This window comes from Lutra lutra, chromosome 4 (genome assembly GCF_902655055.1).
Source record: "Lutra lutra chromosome 4, mLutLut1.2, whole genome shotgun sequence".
Taxonomy (NCBI): Eukaryota; Metazoa; Chordata; class Mammalia; order Carnivora; family Mustelidae; genus Lutra; species Lutra lutra.
This window is the reverse complement of record NC_062281.1, coordinates 167,280,194-167,301,708: the sequence shown is the minus strand read 5'-3', so window position 1 is coordinate 167,301,708 and position 21,515 is coordinate 167,280,194. Positions and strand designations below refer to the sequence as shown.

The 21,515-nt window shown below is 56.4% G+C and overlaps 1 protein-coding gene and 1 pseudogene across 4 annotated transcripts in view; both read left to right on the top strand.

Moving 5' to 3' along the window:
• Positions 1–928: 928 nt before the first annotated feature.
• Positions 929–21,515, top strand: part of BMP8A (bone morphogenetic protein 8a) — a 42,701-nt gene continuing 22,114 nt past the window's right edge. For all 4 annotated transcript variants that reach the window (XR_007126670.1, XM_047726237.1, XM_047726239.1 and 1 more), the window contains exons 1-3: positions 929–2,114; positions 15,431–15,620; positions 16,029–16,177. Coding sequence is in view for 3 of the 4 variants with exons in the window: in XM_047726237.1 (XP_047582193.1) it covers positions 1,781–2,114; positions 15,431–15,620; positions 16,029–16,177 (673 nt within the window). In the remaining variant the exon portion in view is untranslated. The remainder of the gene's footprint in view (positions 2,115–15,430; positions 15,621–16,028; positions 16,178–21,515) is intronic.
• On the top strand, positions 17,298–20,854 carry LOC125097964 (succinyl-CoA:3-ketoacid coenzyme A transferase 2, mitochondrial-like; annotated as a pseudogene).

The window sequence follows — 21,515 nt, the reverse complement described above, 5'->3', positions numbered from 1 at the left end:
TTTGGGTCCATCCTTTGCCAGCCTCTCAGCCTCAGCCTCACCCAGGCCATATGCCCCTCAGTCTATCCAGGTTCCACTGAACACCTCACCTGCCCAAGCCCAGCTCCACGGTTGTGTGACAAGGCAAGTCCCTTAACTATTGTGTGGGTCCGTTTCCTCCTCTGTTAAAAGACGTGGTTGAAATGGCGTCTACTCTCTATGTGAGAGCATTAAAGCAATAATGCAGAGCACACATGGCACACGGTAAGAGTGGGGTGGTGCCTGCATTATGCTCCCTGGCGTCGCACACCAGCAGTTTCCTCTGCCCATTGACTTTTCCTGTATCCCAGGCCCATTCCTTCCAGCCTTCAGAGCTCAGTCTAGGTGTCACTTCCTCCCAGATCAGCGCCTTAGCCATAAATGAATAAATGCAGCGAGAGAGCATCCAGGAAGAGCAGAGTGTGCAGGAGGGGGCTAAGTCAATGGAGGGGGTTCCGTGTAGAGCCTTCTCTTGCAAGCCCTTGGGGGCCCTAACAGTTAAGATGCGCAAAGGGAGCTTCCTGAACGCTCCGGAAGGGCCCCAGAGCTCCCTGGCTCAGCTGGAGAAGGGTGTGCATCTCCCTTGCGCAGCATGGGGGCCGCAGGGCGCAGAGCGAGAGCCAGAGGTGACGATGTGGTTGCGGTATTATCGGGGAGCGTGGGGAGCCCGCCTGGGACAGGGGCCAGGAGCTCGCGGGAGCCAGGTGGGTAGGCGCTGGGGAGCAAGAGACCGAGCAGTAGTCAGGGAAGGAGAACCCGCCAACAACGCGCGCAAGGGAACAGCCGGAAAGGCTCAGGGTGGCCAGCGAGGAACTGCGGAGGCGGCGGCTGGCAGAGGAACGCGTCCCACTCTCCCGCCGCGACTGGCACGAGCGGGGTCGCTCTACTTCTAGACCCCACTGAGGTCTTTCAGGCGAGGCTGCCGAGTCACTGCGCCGGCAGGACGGAGACTCCGAATCCCCGCCGGGTCGAGAGCGCTGGAGGACACATCGCGCGGGAGCGCAGGTCCCGGATTTCCCCGGACCGGCCGTTACCCTGGGAACCCCAGGCCAAGGCCCTGCGCTCGCCCGACAGCGCCCCCAGCGGCTGGGAGAGGAGGCCAGCACGGCCGCGAAGCCCCGACGGCTGGACAGGAGACCCCTCACCGGACCCCGTCCAGCACCAACGACTGCTCACATCTCGGGGTCGCCAGCACCCGGGACACCAACCGAGATCCACAGCCCCACCCCCCGAGTGGGCTGCGCGGCTTTGGCCCCGCCCCGCCCCGCGCCACCATTGGGCGGGGCCGGAGGGGGCGGGGCCCGACGGCGGCGCGCGGGCCCCACAGGCGGCGGAGGCGGGGCGCGCGGCACGGACGGCAGGTCCCACTGAAGAGGTGCCCGTGGGTCAGCCCCGCCCTCAGCGCCGACGGGAGCTCGCCCGTCGCCCCTGCCTCGGAAGCGGCCTCGGCAGCAGCCGACTGACGGCACAGCGGCCACAGACAGATTGGTCGCCAGTCCCCCGGCCCCGGAGGAGCGCCTACCGCTAGGGGGCGGAGGCCTGGTCGACGCCGCAGGGAGCCCAGCAGGTGCGGCGCGGGAGGCGGTCTGAGGTAGCGCCGCGGCCGCCGGCGACCCCGACCGGAGGCGGCGACCCCGACCGGAGGCGCCGACCCCGAGCCTCGCCTGCCGCTCGCCGTCGGGGCGGCCCCGGCCCCCTCTCGGCTGCGGAGCGGAGGCGCACCCGCTGAGCGCGCACCCGCTGAGCGCCAGTCCGGCCGGCCATGGCCGCGCGCCCCGGGCCGCTGTGGCTCGTGGGTCTGGCGCTGTGCGCGCTGAGCGGTGGTGGCCCCGGCCCGCGCCCCCCGGCCGGCTGCCCGGCTCGCCGCCTGGGCCCGCGCGAGCGCCGCGACATGCAGCGCGAGATCCTGGCGGTGCTGGGGCTGCCCGGGCGGCCCCGGTCCCGCGCGCCGCCCGCCGCCGCCCGGGTGCCCGCGTCGGCGCCGCTCTTCATGCTGGACCTGTACCACGCCATGGCCGACGACGACGACGAGGACGGCGGCCCCCCGGAGTGGCCCCCGGGCCGCGCTGACCTGGTCATGAGCTTCGTCAACATGGGTGAGTGCGGCCGCCGGCTGGGTGTCTGGGGCCCAGACGACCGTGCGGCCTCCGCGTGGACGCGCGTGTGCGGACGTGGCCGGGGACACCTTGCGGGCGGCAGGGGCGAGTACACCGCCTTGGCCAGTGCGCGCCCCTGCCGCGTACAGGTGCCCCCTGGTGGTGGCCACGCCCCCAAGGAGGGGTGAGAAGTGCGGAGCTCAGGGCCAAGTCCAAGGCGGGTGGGGGCTTCGTGGGTTAGCGGACCGGAACGGGCAGAGGTGCGAATGTGAGTCCCAGAGATGTACGCGTTCGTCCCGCTCCCAAACACACCCAAGGGTAGGAATCCTCTCCTGTCGGGTGGACGGGACAGTGCCAGGAAAACAGTCTGGTCCTGGGGAGACAGATGAGTAAACAGGCTGGGATGCTGTCACAGTGATAAGGGCAGTACTGGAGAGAAGGACAAAGTTCAGTGTGGAAAGCCCCAGTCACATCATCAAAGTGACAGGAGCTGAGAACCCAGATGTCCTGAGTGCACAGCTGCCTGTTCCCTGGCCAGAGCCCCAGCTCCTGCAGGTGAGGGTGTGGCTGCCAAGGCAGCAGGCGGGAAGGAGTAGACTCTGAGCTCAGTGGGGCAATCAGTGGTCTTGTCACCCTGACTAGCACCTAGGACATGGCTGGCATGCAGTGTGTGTCCAGGCCGGTGGAAGGACCTAGTAGGCCCCTTGGACCCTCCTCGTTCTTCCACACAAAGCCCAGCCTTTCCTTTCTACAGTAATTTTTCTCCAAGTTGTGGACCCATTTGTGGTTAGAGTACTCAAAGATGTCTCCCCATTACTAAATGCTCTTTAATCTGCAGTCGTGAATGTCCCCTATCTGCTTTGCCTCCTGTCTGTGGCCAGTGAGGACCAGGGTTCTGGGCTGGAGCAGACACCAGACTGGATGTGGGATTGAAGGACTGCAGCTCAGGCTGAAGTGGAGACAGAACCCTTGCCAAGGCCACAAGCATCCCTTCACGTACAGCATCATACTTACCCCTCCCCACAACCCCTGGAACAGACATGATATTCCTCCCCATCTCCCAGATGAGGACAGTGAGGCTCAGAGAGGCAATGTCATGCCCAGGACAGCACAGCCTCTCCGTGGCCCAGTCAGGACAGGCCCTACATCGGGTCCTCAAGGAGATGATATTTCTACTGTCAGGAGGGCAGGCTTTCAAGATGGAGAGAGCTTCCAGAGGGGTTTAGGCAGAGAAACCCAGGGGATGGAGCAGCAGCAGCAGGTTTTGTGGGGTTTTCAGCCGTTTGCTTCCTCTATAAGGGCAGGCAGAATGGACAGCCAAGGAGACCTCTGTCCACCACACCCAGAGCTGGTGGGTGGGCTGAGGTGGGGAGTGAGCAGCAGGAAGTGGCTGTTAACCTCTGCTGAGAGCCTGGTGCCAGGCATAGGACTGGGTCAATGGGTTCTGAATGCCACCTTCTTGATTAAGGGCAGGGTGGGGGACTCAGGACGAAAGAGACCATGTGTGGAACTGAAACTAGAGCCCTTTCCTCAGGACAGGCTGACCTGGGGCCAGAACCAAGAAGGGTTGTGGATACAGTCATCCCTGAGAATGTCCTTAAGGGCAACATCCATTAGAGTGAGTCTCTGCCCAGCCAGTGTCCTGCTTCCCCAGCATCCCCTGGGTGAAGGCGTGCACAGCCTTGGTGGGAGCTCTTACTGCGAATCAAATAGTACCCTTAGCTCAGACAAACCTGATTTCTCTCCTACCTCCACTGTGTGACCTCAGGCAAGCCCCTTGCCCTCTTGGACCCACAGATCCCTTCTTGTAAAATGGGGCTCACTGAGATCAGTGCATCATCAGGGGTATTGTGGGATGGGTTGATAGATGGGAGGAGCAGAAAATCAGCCCTCTAGTAGGTGCACCTGGACTGGTCCCTACTGCCCCAGCTCCCTGCCAGCTGCTGCCCAGCCTTGGTTGGGTGTGTTGGGAATGTCCCACACTTCTTATGTGCAACCCAGAAACAGATTTTAAAAGGCAACCAAAAGGTGCCTGTACCTATTTTTAGAATAAAAACGAGCACCTGAAGAGCCTTTGTTGCACCCATCTAGTGACATGTAAGCTGTTTTACAAGCCCCCTTTGCATGGGCTCAGAGAGGTTAAATGGCCAGCCCAGGGCCACACAGCTCATCCATGGCATCATCCAGGGCCTGTGGATTCCTGATGCCAGCTTCTTCCCACGCTGTCTGTGTGTGTTTCATTAAGATCTAAGGCCTCTGATGCTGTGGGATTAACAAGCAAATCTTTGTTTGGTGGAAGCCCAGTCTGTGGGCGGGCCCAGCCAGCTGTCAGAGGGCCTCTTTATTCTGATGTACTAATTGCACTAGTAGAACTTTTGCAGTGTAAGTGGTTTAACTGGTAATTACCTAGGCTGTGGGGGTGGGAGGGTTAGACACCTAGCAGGAGTCTTTGCTTCTTTGGAGGCGCAGGCCCCAGGCCCTTGAACTGCCACAGAGCCTGATGGCAGAGTCATGGCGGTATCCACGCCCACACCTGGGCACCTGTACCTGCACCTCCAGCTCCACCTCTCCTACTGGCCTCATTTGCTCCTGAGAAGCCAGACCCGGTGCCTGGTAGGCCCTTGACCATCCACGGCAGCCTGTGGGACCAGAGGCCTTGGGCCTGTCACAGGCCTCCGGCCCACAGGCTGGGCATCAGTACCCAAGCAGATGCTTTAGGACGCCCATGTCATGGCTGACAGCATCTCTGGAGGGAGGCCAGGGCTGTGGTCAGAGCTGGGGCCCCTGCCTGGCCTGTCCATCTCAGACTGTACACTCTTGGCTCCCCCTGGTCAGGACATGCTGATGGGGACTGATGCCCATGTGGAGCAGATGGGGTCTGTCCCGAGTGTCTCCTGTGCTCAGGGAGAGGAGCGCCCTGAGCTGGGAGGCAACATTCACATTCTTACACTGCCTGGACCCACCACTGATTCCTTCCTGTCCCGAGTCGCCTCCCTTCCCTCTGCTTTCTCGTCCAGTCCACAGTGATGGTGTCAGGAAGCGAGGGGCCTCCCAGCCCTGACCCCGTGGCCCTGTGCTGGAGACAGCTCCTCACCGCACCACCCCATCCCCTGGGCTGTGTGGGTCTGACCTGCTGTACCTTAGGCACCTGGGGCCAGCCCTGCAGCTGGTGAGGGAGGAATGAGGAGGGAAGGACCGACTCTGTGTGTTCCTTCTGGTCCTTCTCCACCTTGGGTCAGAGCAGAAGATGCCGAGTTCCAGGTCGAGAAACTGAGGCACAGATAGCCCTGCAGGCAGAGGTCTAGCCAGAAATGCATGGAGCCGTCTTCACTGTTGTCCCAGCCCTTCTCCCGTGCCTTGGGCAGCCGAGGACGTAGGTGTTGACCTGAGGTGTTCGATCTGGGGGCAGCAGGGCTGAGTGGAAACGAGGAATCTGGTCCACATCCTCCTCAGCCCTATAACCTTGAAGGGGCAATGCTTGGTCTTCATGACCCCAGGGTCACTTTCTTTGGTTCTTTACTAGGGAATTCTTTCATTTTTCATGAATTCACTCAATAGTCGTGTGATATCTGCTGTGTGCCAGGCACAGTTCTGGTTACTGGGATGTGACAGTGAGCCTAACCAAGTCCAGCCCTCATGGAACCAGCCTTCGGAGGGTGGGATGCAAATAATAAATGCATAAGCCACAGAGATGGTTGTCAAGTGGTGTAGACAGTGACAACCCCCCCCCAAATCTGGAAACCAGGAGCCGAGGGACAGGGGAGGGCAGACGGGACCTGGATGGGGGCTTCTGACCGTGGACTCAGAATCTGCATCTCAGTGCCACCACCTGCTGTGAGTGTGGTATGGGTCTTCTAGTCCACCTCCAGGAGCCTCAGTTTCTTCCTCTGTAAAATGGAGGCACTCAGGGTACCCACCCACTGGAGCTGTTCCGGGAGCATGTGAGATGATGCCTGGGGAGGACCTCATGCCCAGAATGTCCAGGTCTGTACCTTCGTTTGCATCACAATCACAGTCACATCTATGTTTTGGAAAAGAGGAGAGTGAAACTCAGAGAAGTTAGGTGATTTTCCCAAGGCCACCCAGCAGGTCCACTCCCTGTCTCCTCTGCTCTTCTCCTGTATAGAAGCCGCCTCTCCACCCCCGTGGGGTCCTGGCCCATAAGTGCATTACGTGTGGCGGAATTGGACTGTCTGGAATGTAGGTTGTAAAGAGAATCCTATTTAAAGTGTCTTTATTTGTTGGGGGTTACAAAAGTAAGACATGAGACATGCTCAATACACACCATTCAGACCACACAGAAACAGGTGACACAGGTGCGGGATCCTTTTCCCACCAGCCCATGGGCAACTACTTTCTGACTTCTATCACAATGCATTCATGTCCCCCATCTTTGAGCTTTCTATGCCTGGAATCATACAGTGTGTGCTTTTATGTCTACTGTTTCACTCAACATAATTTTTTTGACATTCGTGCTTGTTATTGTTGTATTTGCAGTTCTTTTTCTTTCTTTCTTTTTTTTTTTAATAATCTCCACACCCAGTGTGGGGCTCGAACTCATAACCCTGACATCAAATCAAGAGTCAGATGCTCTTCTGACTGAACCAGCCAGGCACCCACATGGTTCTTCTTTAAGAATTGAATTGTAGGGGCGCCTGGGTGGCTCAGTGGGTTAGGCCACTGCCTTCAGCTCAGGTCGTGATCCCAGGTCCTGGGTTCGAGCCCCGCATCGGGCTTTCTGCTCAGCGGGGAGCCTGCTTCCTCCTCTCTCTCTGCCTGCCTCTCTGCTTACTTGTGATTTCTCTCTGTCAAATAAATAAATAAAATCTTAAAAAAAAAAAAAGAATTGTACTGCATTCCTCAAGTATATGCATTTATCCGGTTTTATTAATGGATAGTTGGGTCATTTCTTGTTTGGGGTAAGGAATACAGGTGCTGTGAACATGCACATGTGGCTGGGGCTTTTGTAAACCTGCATTTTAATCCTGACTCTGCCACTTGGGAGCTGGGAGATGATACACAGGTGCTTTTTAAAGTCTTGGAACCTCATTTCCTCACCTTTAAGGCCTCACTCCCAGGGTTGTGTGGAACTAGGCGAAATGTGCAGTAATGCTGGCTAGATGCTTGTTACATGGCAGGAACTTACTGAGTAATGTTAGTAACTCTAATATGTTACCCTCTGCTTGTGCCTCTGCTCATTTTGAACCCTCTGCATACAGTATCCTCACCTCCAGTTCTACTTTAAAAAGGGTAGGCCCAGGGCGCCAGGGTGGCTCAGTTAGTTAAGTGTCTGCCTTAAGCTCAGGTCATGATCTCAGGGTCCTCGGATTGAGCTCCGCATCAGGCTCCTGGTTCAGTGGGAAGCCTGTTTCTCCCTCTCCCTCTGCCACTACCTCTCACTTGTGTTCTCTCTCTGTCTCAAATAAATAAGATCTTTAAAAAAGAGGGGGGGTATGGGCAGAAGTTTCCATAAGTCTGTCTCCACCCCAACTACTCCTAAAGAGACAGGCTTCTTCTATCCTTGAAGTTCCATCCCCCGTCCTATGTATTTTTCTTAGGATCTGAGTCACTTTCTGCCAGCCTCATTCAGAGCCATGCCTTGCCCCTTTCTCCTGCTCCCTAAGAAACCATGAACAACCTGAGAACAGGGGCCAGATCTGACTCTCCATGACATCCCCCCTCCCACTGTGCACCCCAGCTCCTGTGTGGCAGGTGCATGGGGCAGACTGGCAAGATGAAGGGAGGAAGAACACAGCAGGAGGCAGGGACTGAGAGCAGGGGCAGGAGCCTGGGCCTGGTCAGCTGGGGCAGAGCAGGGCCTGCCCTCCCTGTCCTTGTGGAGGCTGACCATGGGTGCAACATTCTCCCTAGACACTTCCCTGGGATCTCCAGTCCTCCCAGGGCCCTGCCTGGAGGAAGGTGGCTTCAGCAGACATTCTCAGGGGACTGGGGTGCTCCCTTTGACAGCAGAACCTCATTGACAGGTGACCCTCCCATCCTAATTTCGCCACCTACAGGGAATCTGGTACCACGCATCTCACATCGTCTTTTAAGTCTGAAAGAATGGGCCCCAGCACTGGGGCCCAGGACAGGGAGGTATACCATTCCCCACGGGAAAAAGGGATGTGTCGCTATGACCACGTCTTTCTGGAAAACTCCCACAGTTCAGTTCTTTCCCCGGAATTGCACTGGGGAATCATATCCTTGCTCAGTCTCCTTAGATCTATTTTAGGCCTTGACTGACTTGATGTGGTGGAGTGTGCGGGTGTCCCCTTTTAATTTGGGGTCTAAAGCTGTCTGGGGTCTGGACCGGCAATCATGAGTGCAGAGCCATTTATGGAAGCAGCTCTTGAAAAAAGTCGGTAATGAAAACTGACTAAAAATACCTTAGAAATGAAGCCTCCCTGGCCTCCTCTGGGCAGTACTGAGATTTCTGGGTGGGAGGGAGAAGCCCTTCAGATGCAGAACTGGCAGGTGATCAGTGCTGCAGCTCCTCCCTGGGCCCACACCAGGCACAGAGACCCGGGTCTTGCTTTATGTCTAAAGGGGGCGCCTCAGCCTTTTCACTAGCAGGACTAGCCGGGCGGGACCAGTGTCTCTGCCTCTGGGACCCTCGGGAGCCTGCCCTCTACCTCAGCAGCCTGGCCGTGGGAGGGGGGCTAGTCCCGCAGCAAAGTGAAAATGTGAGCGGCTTCTGATGGAGACTCGCTGTGCTATAGAAGTCATTCCCAGACCAAGAGCTGCCCCACTGTCCTGTGGAGCTCGAGAAGAACCTGCAGACACATGCCCTCTCTGGGCCCCCGGAACAAAGGGAGCTCAATGACAGTCCACTGAGAGCCTCCCGTTTCCACCCCATATGGTACGGTCCTGCCCTTAATTGCTCACCATCCAGAGGGACACACGAACCAGAGATGGGGACCCCTGGGACAGGGGAAAGAGAGAGGCCAGCAGGCTGATCTGTGTGAGGTCAGAAGAGGACGAGGGGCCTTGAAAGCTGGACTGAGAGGAAAAGCATCCTTTAGACAGGGCAGAATGGGGGTGACTCAGGAGAGGGCTCTTTGGGGAGGGCCTTCAGGGGAGGGAAGAGGTATCTGTAGCCAGAAGGCCCAGGAAGCCATGAGCTCGGGGGGTTGGTGGGGCAGAACCAGAGCTTGGGCTCCTCCTGGGGACCCTGTGGGGCTGGGAAAGGGTTTGAGGACAGACAGGTCAGGCGATTCTATTTTCTTAACAGCCACTCTGAGCTAAAGGAAGAGGGTGTGTTTTAAAGTCTTACTTTTTGGTCAGAAACAAGACAGATTTAGATCATCCAAATACCCTTAAATTTTGTCCAAGTCACAAAAATATCCAAAGCCATTGTTGGTGTTGGGCTGTTGGATTCAGGTTGTGGCAACTGGAGATCTAGCCCGTGAGTGGTGGGTGCAGGTCCTCAGAGGCAGAAAGACAGAACGTAGTTGGCAGCCATGCAGTCAAGGACATCTCTGGCACAGAGCATCCTTACCCATAAGCAAACGTGGAAAGCAGAGGTCATTTTATCAGACGCTGGAGGGAGGAGAAGGCCAGGAGTCCTATGATTGTTTAATTGCCTGGAGCCGCAGTAATGGAGTTAAGAAAGCAAACTCTGCCTCCTCACATGGAGCTTTTTAGGAAATAAGGTACCTGTGAAAACAGTAGCGGCACTGTCTATCCCTGATGGTGGGCTCGTGCCCTGCCATGCCCAGTGTCTTGATGGAGGTGGCTGTCAAGAGCCTCTGTGGGCTCCTAAAAACCATCCGTGGTTTCCAGCCTACCTCACAGGGTCCTGGACTATCGTAACATCAACAACTGTTGAGTTTTATCAGATTCTTCCCAGGTCACAGAGCCTCTTTGAATCATTGGACAGCACCTTAATCAAAGAATCAATTAATATTACTAGGGATAATGCTGCCATGTTGTCCAAGTTGATGTGCATGGTTTTCTCCAAAATCCATAACTTCAGTCTAATGGAAAAACATCAGATAAACTGACACTGAGGGGCATTTGAAAAGTGTCCGTGTCCAGGGACACCTGGGTGGCTGGTTAAACATCCGACTCTTGATATCACCTCAGGTCTTATCTCAAAGTTGTGAGTTCAAGCTCCATGTTGGGCGTGGAGACTACTTAAAAAAATTAAAAATTAAATAAACGAAAGTGTTAATGTCATGAAAGAAAAGGGAAGACTTAGCAGTTGTTACAGACCAGAGGAGACCCAGGAGACCTAACAGCTAAATGCAGTGTGAGGCCCTGGATGGAAGTCGGGAACATTGAAGAGATAAATAGTGGAAAACATGGCAAAATTCTAGAAAAGACTGTAGTTAATAGACTTGTACCAATATCACTTTTGTGGTTTTGATAATTAGGCTGTGGTTTAATTACACATGGTGTTATCGTTAGGGGAAGCTGGGTAAAGAGTATGGGGAAGTCTCTGTACTATTCTAGCAAAGACTTTTCTCTAAATCTAAATCACTTGAAATTATCTCAAAATAAAGCTAAAAGCATAAAGTGACTCCCACACACCCTTCCTGCATTATCCCCAGTCCCATCCCTCCCTTGACATCCTTTATAGCCACTCACATAAAATCACCTTGTTTGGGCGCCTGGGTGGCTCAGTGGGTTAAGCCGCTGCCTTCGGCTCAGGTCATGATCTCAGGGTCCTGGGATCGAGTCCCACATCGGGCTCTCTGCTCAGCAAGAAGCCTGCTTCCCTCTCTCTCTCTCTCTGCCTGCCTCTCCGTCTACTTGTGATTTCGCTCTGTCAAATAAATAAATAAATAAAATCTTTAAAAAAAAAAAATCACCTTGTTTGCTACTTCCCCACGCACTGCAGATTCCTTGGGGGTAGAGGGGGGCCCCTCTGTGTCCCCAGCTCTGGTTTCCCCAGTGCCTCCATAGTGACCTGCATACAGTAAGTACTGCTTTCAAATGTGTAGGAGCAAATGAATTAATTCTCCTGGATGTCACCAGGAAAAATGAATAGGAAGATTGAGGGTTTATAGAAAGCATCCTGAGCATGTATAGCCAGGAGTCTTTTCCCATATGCTCAAAGATGAAATTATGGGACTGCCCTCCCCCAACCCCCTCCCACCAATTAGGAATCCTCACCCCAGATGTTGCAGATGGAGGAAATAATTGACTACCCAGAAATCTTGCCCCAGGCATCAGTGGTTCCCCCAGAGCCACCCCAGGAAGAGGATTCCTGACAGGACATAGCTCTGATGGCCTGGATCCAGAACATAGGCCAGGAGGGGAGCACCCACTCCTCCTTCAGCCTAGCCAGATCTGCCAGGAACTGGGAAATGAACTTCCCAAACCTATAAACAGTAGCAAAAAAAAAAAAAAAAAAAAAAAAAAAAAAATTCCTGGGAAAACCCAAGAAGTCACATTGTGCAGACCTTGGCCTTTCCCATAAATTCCCTCTGCAGACCATCAACATTGGCAGGGGGTGGGAGGCAGCAACAGGCCACTTCCAGCTGGATTTTTATGCCGTCCTTTCAACATCAGATGGTGAAGGTCCAGCCTGATGTAGTGGAGCAGCCCAGATGGGAGTCTGGATCCCTGGGTTCCATCTCTGTGTGTGTATAAAAGTGGAAGGAGACTGTGTGTGGTGACCTCTGTCCTTAGAGCTCTGATGTTCTGGACTGTTCAGCACTTTCATAAAGGGTCAGTTTCTATTTTGTGCCTGAGCCAGAACAGCCTCAGTGGTGGTTCTGAGGGGCTGCCTTTCTGAGCCTGGGCATCTTTGGGAGATTCCAGACCTTGGGGAAGTGGAGGCTCGGCATGAAGGTGGGGAAGAAGGAAATGCTCCTGGGTGATATGTTAGAAGTATTTGCTGGACCAGAACCAAGTACCTACTCTAGTAGCAAACATAGCCTTTTGCAGTTTCAATGGACCCTGTATCAAATGGTCATTTTGCAAATGTGGATACGAGGCCCAGAGGATCAAATGCCTTGACAAAGGTCAGGCAAATAAAAAGGAAACCATCCAAATGCCTTTCAGTTGAATTAATATATATTTTTAAAGATTTTATTTATTTATCTGACAGATGGAGATCACAAGCAGGCAGAGAGGCAGGCAGAGAGAGAGGGAAGCAGGCTTCCTGCCGAGCAGAGAGCCCCATGTGGGGCTCGATCCCAGGACCCTGGGATCATGACCCAAGCCAAAGGCAGAGGCTTTAGCCCACTGAGCCACCCAGGCGCCCCTAATATATTTTTATGTTATATAACCTTTCATTCCGTACTCTTATTTAGAAAAAGAAAATTGAAAGTCTCCTCCTTCCCCTGGGCTCCTGAGATTCACACATGAAGGTTCTACTGGTGCTGGCAGGAGGTTATCACTTTGATAGAGGGATGAAGTGAGGAAATTGGAGGCCTGCACTCCTCCTCGACTCCTGTTCCTATGGAATGGCCATCAGTCCTACCTACCTGATAATGCCTGCCCCTCCCAAAGCCCTTTTAGGCCCCTCTGTGGAAAGACTCCTAGTATCTCCAGTTCACAGATGAGAAGATTGAGGCCGGGGAAAATATCTGGTCACTGATAGGCTCAGGTCTGGGATCAGAAGCCTGAGCTATAGGCCAGAGCACCTATACTTCTCAGTGCTGTGTTAGTGGCAAAAGCAGGGGCAGGTGGCCCAGGAGCTACTGTAGGGGCAAATCCAGATCCTAACAGCTGCTATTCCTCAACACCAGCTTTTGAGAAATACTATTTCTGGGGCGCCTGGGTGGCTCAGTTGGCTAAGTCAGTTAAGACTCTTGACTTCAGCTCAGGTCATGATCTCGGGGTTGTGAGATCCAGCATGGAGCCTGCATGCAACTCCCACTCCCTCTGCCCCTTCACCTCCTAAAAGAAAAAAAAAGAAAACTTTCCTAATACACAGAAGCAACTGCTGGAAAGCTATACTTCTACAGGTTCCAGCATAGAGAGAGGGGCCACTCCCCTTTGGCCAGTTATAGTCATGTCTAGTATAATGCTCTATCCCAGGAAGTTTTAACAGTTTCTGATGAAAAGCATCACTTTCCTCACAACGTCCTGGCTTCTGGTGCTTGCGTGGAACAGCCAGGGGGGCAGTTTCCTGTGCTGAGCTACTGGGTGGTTCATGGACTTCACAAACACACAGGGTGGAAGCTTGGAACCGGGTTCAGTTCAGGTGCACAAGGCTCCCCTGACCCTACACATATGGACCCCCAAGTCAGTAAGGGAGGGAGGCCCCAGAGCGTGGTCCCCCAATGGAGCTGGCAGGTTTGTGGGTTGTCCCCTCGGCCCCAAGACCCGACAGGAAATCAGCCGCAGGCCTGCGGACCGAGATCACCTGTGGCCCCACCCGCACGCCAGCCCCACGGTCTTAGGGGCAGATATGTGTTCACGGATCCAGGTTCGAGGCTCTGCAAGGAGTCCGGTGAAGGGCGGCACGGAGCCCCCTTCCTTCCTGCTCTGGGCCATACCCTGTCACAGCCAGCAGCCTCGACCTGGGGCGTCCTGCACATCCAGGATTCTTATATGGCCACGGAGCAGAGGTGGTCTGTGTGGCCCCTGAATCCACAGAAATTGTCCCCAAAGCTGTGCATGTGGGAGTGTCCGTAGGGAGGAGAGGACGTGTGTGGCAATACTCATGGCCCACATCCCCGGATGTGGGACGAGACCTGCAGTCCTCGCTCTCCACGTGTGTGGGAGCACATGGGTCCTTCCCAGGGTCACCGCCCCCGAAGCAGCCTGGCTCCCGGCTGCGCATGTGCCGCGTGTTCGCCAACCTAGAGGAGCCTGGCCGTTGTCTTTCTTCGCCACTGTGGTCTCGGGAGGAAGAGCCCACCTTGTCCCGTCACCGTGTATGTCCACCGGCCCCGCCCAGCCCAGCTGTTGGCCTGTCCCTTGCTGGACCTGGTCCCCACTGCGAGGACAGGAAGCGTTCCCCACATCCGCCTCCACCACCAGCTTGGTGACTTGTGGTCACAGACACCAGAAGCCAGAGAGAGAGTTTTTAAAAAGACTCACAGACATGTCATTAAAATCTCAGTGTTGGGTTTGGGAGAAGGTGCTGGGTGGCTCCCGCCCCTGCTTTCCGGAAACACAGATTTGTGGCGTTTGACAGTGACAGGAGACTAAAGTGGGATGGTACTAAATATACTGTCCTGGGCATTTCCGGGCAGCGGGGGGATGTGGGATTGACTCGCAACCCCAGCCTCCGGCCTAGACAGACCAGCCCCGCCTTGGCGCCCCTCCAGCCTGTGCATCCCTTTCCCCTCCGCGCCTGTCTTCCACCCCCACTTCAAACCACATCGCCCCCCTGCTGCCCAGAACCCTAAACCCCACTGGCCAGATGCACAGCCAGTGCTCCCAGGCCGGAATTCCAGCCCTCCAGAGTCAGACCACAGCGAGACTCAGGGCCAGTCCCCCACAGCTCTGGCCTGTGGACACCCCCACCCTGCACACCTGTGCCTCCAAGGTCCCCTCTGCCTAGAAGGGCTTCCCTGCCATCTTCTCCACCCCACAGGACTCCGTCCCATCCTTCAGGGCCAGTTCAGGTGGCACCTCTCCTGGGAAGCCTGCTCAGGTCCCACCCATCATGGGACCGTCCAGCTTCCCCAGGACCTGACCAGGTGTCACCTGGTGCTGTCACTCCTACTTTGCTTCTTCTTTCCAGGTCTCCCTCTGACCCTCCTTCTTCCCTCACCTTGTCACCAAACAGAAACTGCCATCCTTTGTCCTTTGCTGATTGTGGCTGTTGTTTTCCCTGCCTGTGCTATCTATTCCTCAGCCCTAGGCCTTTATTCAGGCTGGGCCCTTCCTCTGCAGTGTCCTCCCTTGACATTGGGGCACATCCAATCTCAGCCCTTGAGGCCCAGCTCCAGGGTCAGCTGCAAACACTCCCTCTCCCCGAGACTTCCGTGCACACACATCGGCAGATTCTGCACATCCCCGGCCTCAAAAATGCACTCAGCTCTGTCCCTGTCCACTCTGTGGCCTGTTTCTGCCTTGGGTCTGATGTCAGTCTTCCCAGAGGAGGGACCTGCCCTCAGATTCATCCTTGGGTCCCAGAGCCAGCAGGGGATGGGTGGGGCAGGCTGGGTTGGGGTTTGGGGGCCAGAAACGGAGGCAACTCTTGCTGGCACCATGGTGTGCTGGGCCCTGTGCCAGACACCTCAGCGCATGGCCCTCCATGCCCTCTCAGCACCAGGAGGCAGAGCTTGGGAGCAAGTCCCCTTGCAGAGGAGGGAGCCGTCCCCACCCAGGCTGCCCGGGGCCCCATCTCCCCCAGCCCCAGCTCTGTCCAGAGCACAAGTGACCGACTGCCCCACTCTGTCTCGCAGTGGAGCGTGACCGCACCCTGGGCTACCAGGAGCCCCACTGGAAGGAGTTCCGCTTCGACCTGACCCAGATCCCAGAGGGTGAGGCGGTCACCGCCGCCGAGTTCCGAATTTACAAGCTGGCCAGCGCCCACCTGCTCAACAGGACCCTGCACGTCAGCATGTTCCAGGTGGTCAGGGAGCAGTCCAACAGGTGCCTACCCTCACACCGCCTCCTGCTGAAGCCTGGCCGAGGAGGGGACACTTCCCAGAGGACAGAAGGGGAGCTCCCTGGGGAGTACACCCTCAGAGGCAGAAGGATATTTGGCCAAAGCCTCGTGTCACTGTGGGGAGAGGCCCAGCATAGGTCCTGCTTCACATCCCTGCCATGCTGTCCCGGCTGTGGGACCATGGGCAGGTCACTGAGCTCCCGAGCCTCGGTTTCCACACCCCTGCTGGGCCCAGTAGCATTTTGTGCTGTACATACAGTGAGAGAAGACACACGGGGCGCCCACCCCGAGCCAGGCGGGATAGGTGCCCCATGCATGGCCCCCCAGGTGGGCACTGGAAACACAAAGGCAGCTGTGCCGGCCCTCAGTTAATTGTTTTTTCATGTCCACAGGGAGTCTGACTTCTTGTTTTTGGATCTTCAGACGCTCCGAGCTGGGGACGAGGGCTGGCTGGTGCTGGACGTGACAGCAGCCAGTGACCGCTGGTTGTTGAGCAGGAACAAGGACCTGGCGCTCCGCCTCTACGTGGAAACGGACGACGGTAAGGCTCAGGGTTGGGCAGCAGACCTTCTCCTGGGGGCTCTTCGAGGCTGTTGGCACAGAGCCAGCTGCGACCACCTCCTTTGGCCCTGGAGGCCTGGCCTCTCTCAGCCCAGCGGCTGAGGTGATAATCCCCTAACCACTTTGGGGGCTCATTGGGGTGCAGAAGCCAAGGTTCCCACAGCGGGAGCCCCCTACCATGGTGGTCTCCCTCCTCTCCTTTTGCAGAACCAACATTTCAGTCACTAAGAGAGAGTCCATGTTGTCCCTCCCCAAGAGCAGCCGTGTATGTGGGGCGTGTCCATACTGGGCAGGGCCAAGCGAGGTAGTTACACCCTCAGACTCGGAGCAGAGAGGCCTGGGTTTGAATCCCAGCTCTTCAGCACTCTAACCCGGTGACCTTGGCAGGGTACTTACCTTCGGGGTCTCAGTGTCCTCCTCTGTAGAATGAGGGTTCACATGTTCATTCATTCCCCAGGCAGCTGGGGGAGAACCTCCTTCATCGCAGGCAGAGGCGCAGGGGAGGGAGAGGCAGAAAGTGGGCACAGGATGGTGGATCTGAGCTACAGCAAGGGGCTGCCATGGCTGGAGCTGGGAGGGCAGGGCGAGGTGGGAGAGGAGACTGAGAGCTGCAGGGCACATCCTGAGTGTGGGTGAACCCGGGCCCCATGTCAGAGTGTTGAGGGTGGCTCCCTGTATTTCATAGCAATGGAGGATGACAGGATCTGAGTCAGGTTTTTAGAAAAGAGCCCTCTGAGACAGCCCCTGGAGGAGGGCATCACTTACCCCGGTGCTTAGTGAATTAGGCTTCCCATAAGTACAGTGGGGACAGGGCGAGGAAAGTGAGTTCACAGAGGAGAAAGCTGAGGGCACTATCTCAGCAGGTGACCAAGGCTCATACGAATGTCCTGCACCTGCTGTGTCCCCTTGACATGACAGGATGAGAAGGGCCCTTCATCTTGTGGTCATCCCCCAGAACCCCACCTGACTGTGGGAAAAACATCAGACAAACCCAAATTGGAGGACCTGCTACAGATGCCTGACGAGTGCTTCTCAAAACTGTCCAGGTCGTCAAACACAAACAAAGTCTGAGAGATTGTAACAGCCCAGGGAGCCTAAGCAGTTGTAGCAATGGAATGCCGTGTGGGATCCGGGATGGGACCCTGGAGGAGAGAAAGGACACTGGGGAAGACCAGTGAGGTCCGAATACATCATGTTTAGTTTATCCTCAGACTTAGTGTTGGTCGTTTAGTTGTGACAAGTGCACGGTGCTAATGTCAATGTTGGCATTTCCTGGGGAAACGGGCCTGAGTATCTGGGAACTGTCTGTACTGTCCTTGCGGTTTTTCTGTAAATGTCAGCTGTTGTAAAATAAAAACTTAGTATGTGTATCCAACAAAGGCCCTGCCCCCTACGTCTGCAGGGATCGTAGTCTGGGGGGGACAAGAGCAAAGTCAGAGCAACAGGAGCCACGAGCTGCAGGGGAGAGCGGAGACGTGCTTGTTGGTTGGTAGCAGCAGAAATGGAGAAGAGAGGATAGAGGAGGAATGATGGAAAACGTGGATCGAGCCAGTGGCCATTTTTTATAGAATCTTTATATTTTCCTGCCTGAGTTAAAGTAGTGGACGGGCAGGCTTGAGGGAGCAAACCAGGAGGCCTTTTTCGGCAGTGATGTTATTGAGAGCCCTGGTTGACGTCCAGATGGAGTGTCAGCTAGGACAGGTGAGAGCTGGGGCACAGGTGGGAAGCGCCCACATCTAAGTGGCTTGAGAGGCCTGGGACTGGAGCAGGTCTCCTGGGCAGGGGTGTGGATGGAGAAGGAAGTGGACGGTCCAGAACCCTGGGGCTTCCCACATGGAGAGGGCTGCCCAGAAGGGGTGATGCGGAAGATCTTTCCTTCCCATGGGGATTCTGGGGTGGAGAAGGCGGCCTTCCGGCCAACCTGAGGGCTCAGGGTCGGTCTTCCCCTCACAGACACCACCACGGGGCCTCTGCAGGCATGGCTCCCTCCCCATCAGGTGCAGGGTCTTGGGTTCAGGTCCCACGGGGTGGGAGGAACGATGCTTCCCAGGATGTCGGGGGTCACCTTGTCCCCGCGTCACCACCCCGTGTGCCCTCCCTGTTCTCTGATGCGGCATCTGTGGCAGTCAGTCAGTCCCCACCAGGTTTGAAGCCGGAGGCAGAGCACAGGATGGCGGCCCTCCAGCAGTTCTCCAGATTGTGCACGGACCCCTTGCAGCTCGAGAAAGACATCTCTGACAGCACCAAGCTCAGGGTCGTGGCTTTGGGCTCTGCAGGATTCCAGAGAACCCGATAAAGGCGCTGCTCAAGACACACGTCAAGGAAGTAGCAACGTGGGGGTGGACGACTTTGGGCTGGGCGTTCTCTTGGAGACCAAGCAGGTCCCCTATATCATTGGCTCCGATGTAGGGGAGAACTTGCTGTGCGAGCCCCCAGTACCTGTCCCGCTGAGGCTGGAGCTACCTTCCCAGGGCTCCCTGAGGGAGTGCATCTGCAACGGGGAGGGGGTGCGGGAGGCGGGGCCCTGTTCTACAGGCCCACAGCCTACAGGACCCTGGTGCAGGAGGTAGGCGCCCCCATCAGGTTCTCTCAGGAGGCCACATGGCCCTCAAGAGCCAGTGCAGAGAGGTGAGGGACTTTCTCAGGGATCTCCGTCTTCCTCCGGAGCTGCCATCTCGGCCACATTTGCTTTGGTGGAAGGGTGGAAGGCCCACCACGGAGGAAACGTTATCTTCAGAAGAAGCGCCAGGAGTTCCAGCGTGCCCACGAGCAAAGCTGCAGAAACCTCCGTGGCGGGGGCGGATGAGGCTGCGGGTGTGGGCACGTCTGCCCCCGAAGACGTCCAGATTCCTAACACTGATGCAACCGTCATCTGGAGGGAAAAATACGAGAAATGAATTGAGCATCTCCTGGCGCAGACAGAGGAAGGTGAAAAAGCCCAGTGTGTGGGTGACCCCGGGCCGGATCATCACACGGGCAGCTCTTGAACACGAGGATGGCATGTGCGCCACCTGGGGCGTACGAATCCCGCTCCTGCCCAGCAACTACATCAGCCCGGAGGTGACTGTTCTTCTTCACCGTGAAAATGGGATCCTGGGCTTGGGTCCGTTTCCATTAAAAGAGGAGGCAGATGCAGATCTCATCACTGCGGGTGAGCAGACGGTCACCATTTCCCCCGGGGGCTGTTTTTTCTCCTGCGAAGACTCGTCTGCAGTAATTCGAGGGGACACCTCCACCTCACTGTGCTGGGAGCCGTGCAGGTTTCCTGTCTGGTGACAGGCTAACCGGGTCGCCCCCGGAAAGAAGGGGAGCGGCCCGGAGGGAGCCATGGATTTGGTGTCCAGCGCCAAGGCCAGAACGGTGGTCACCATGCAACGCCACACCAAGGACAAGGAGCCCCACGTCTTGGAGAAATGCACCGTGCCACTGACTAGGGTGCTGTGCGGACCGAATCAGCCCCAAGAAGGCTGTATTTGACATGCACGGGAAGAAAGGCCCCACGTGGATTGAGGTCTGGGATGGCCTGATGGTGGACGACGTCAAAAAGAGCTCGGGCAGCCCTTTGCCCTGTCCCCAAACCTCAGACCCACACAGCAGGTGGCAGCCTGAGCCGGGAAGGAAGTCCCGGTCACAGAGGGTGGGTTTTAGTGGAAACCAGAGGAGGTCTGGTCACCTCTGTCCATGGCGCTGGCTGTCTGACCAGCTTTCCCACCGCTAGACAGACGATTCTGCCAAGAGGGATATGGCTTTAATTAAAAACTAAAGAAGAATGGAGCCCTTTATCTTCTTTGTTCTGTGCTTCTCAGAATGGTCTGGTACCATCGTTGGGCGCTTTGAACGCCGTCCTCACTGTGCTGTTTACATGACATTGTGTGCAGCTCGAATGAGCCCACGGGACAGCTTTCACAGAAGGGCCTCCCCTTGTGAATGAGTCAGGAAACGTGGGGGGATGGTGAGGAAGGCGTGACCACCCCCATACCCCCAAGGCCCCACTTTGCCAGCACCGTATGCCCCGTGACCTGGGGGATGCTGTCCGGGTGAGCTTGTCTTCCTGCGGCCCCTCTGACTTTTCCTCTGGAGACTTCCGTCCTCTGGCTAAATTCTGTGTCCCTGTAGCCTCCCCTCTTCCTCCCTTCATGTCCTCCTCCTCGTGGCTAAATAGATGTGTCTGGAAGGACAGCAAGGCTGTCTTGCTGGGCCAGAGCACTGGCAACGCAGTGACAAGGTTCCCCTGTCGATCAGCCGTCCCCCCGTGTGCTGTCGAAGGCTGCGGCTTGTGGTAGGAGGGGTTCTAGAAACCTAAGACGGACTTCTGGGTTTTCTCATCCTCAGGCATGGGGTTCCTGTGTCGCCCAGGACACTCAGACCCTTTCTGCCTGTTGTGGAGCCCTAGACCGGCTTTTTGTCACTACTCCCTTGTAACACAAGAGAGGCCGTGGGGTGTTTCCTCCTGAACATAACGGGTTCATACACATGCCTGTGCAGCCATGTGCACGTCCAGATGTGTACGTGTGTGTGAGGTAAAAAACCTGACACAGAGCACGATGCACGTTCTCAGTGTGGCTCTCGTGGGCATACAACCATCAGAGCAGGTGGGCGAGAACTGGAGATTCTAGCTGGTGAAGGAAGGCCTTTCAGGGAGGCCTCCTTGGAGCCTCGCCCCGAAGGAAGGGCCAGTTCCTAGAATGGAGGGATGGGGACACCGCTCCCGAGGGGCAGCCTGGGGGCTGGGGGGTTCGTGGCCAGGGACTGGGTTGGGTGTGGCATGGAAGGGCAACAAGTGGATGGATAGTGGGGCACCTTTTGGGGCTTCTGTGGGGGCACCTGATCGGCCCTGGGCGTCAGTTTTCCAGCAGCAGTGTGGACAGGCAGAGCTCCCCAGGAGCAGACTGTGAGACGTGTGAAGATGGTAGGAAGAAGGAGGAGGGTTGAGTTCCTCGTTCTCCCGTGATGAAGTAAGCAGAGGACAAAAGCAGACTGGGTCCACAGCTGGGATTCTCCGAGGGTTCAGACAGGCACCCCGGTTGTCCTTCAGCCTGGCACAGGGTCACCTCCCTGACCACAGGCTGAAGTGGGGCCGGGTCTGTGGGAAAGAGCCAGATGGCGCCCAGAGCAGGAGGCCCGGGGAGAGGCGGGAGTGATCTGGGCCTGGCACAGTTTAGGGGGATGTGAATGAGGCCTTGAGCACCTGCCGCGGGACAGGATGGGGCAGGCGAGCTGGCAAGACCTCTGGGCGCTGATGGAGCAGACTGAGAAGTGGGGAGAGGCTGGAGGACTCATGGGTGCCCCTGGCCCAGAGAAGCAGCATGTTCCATCAG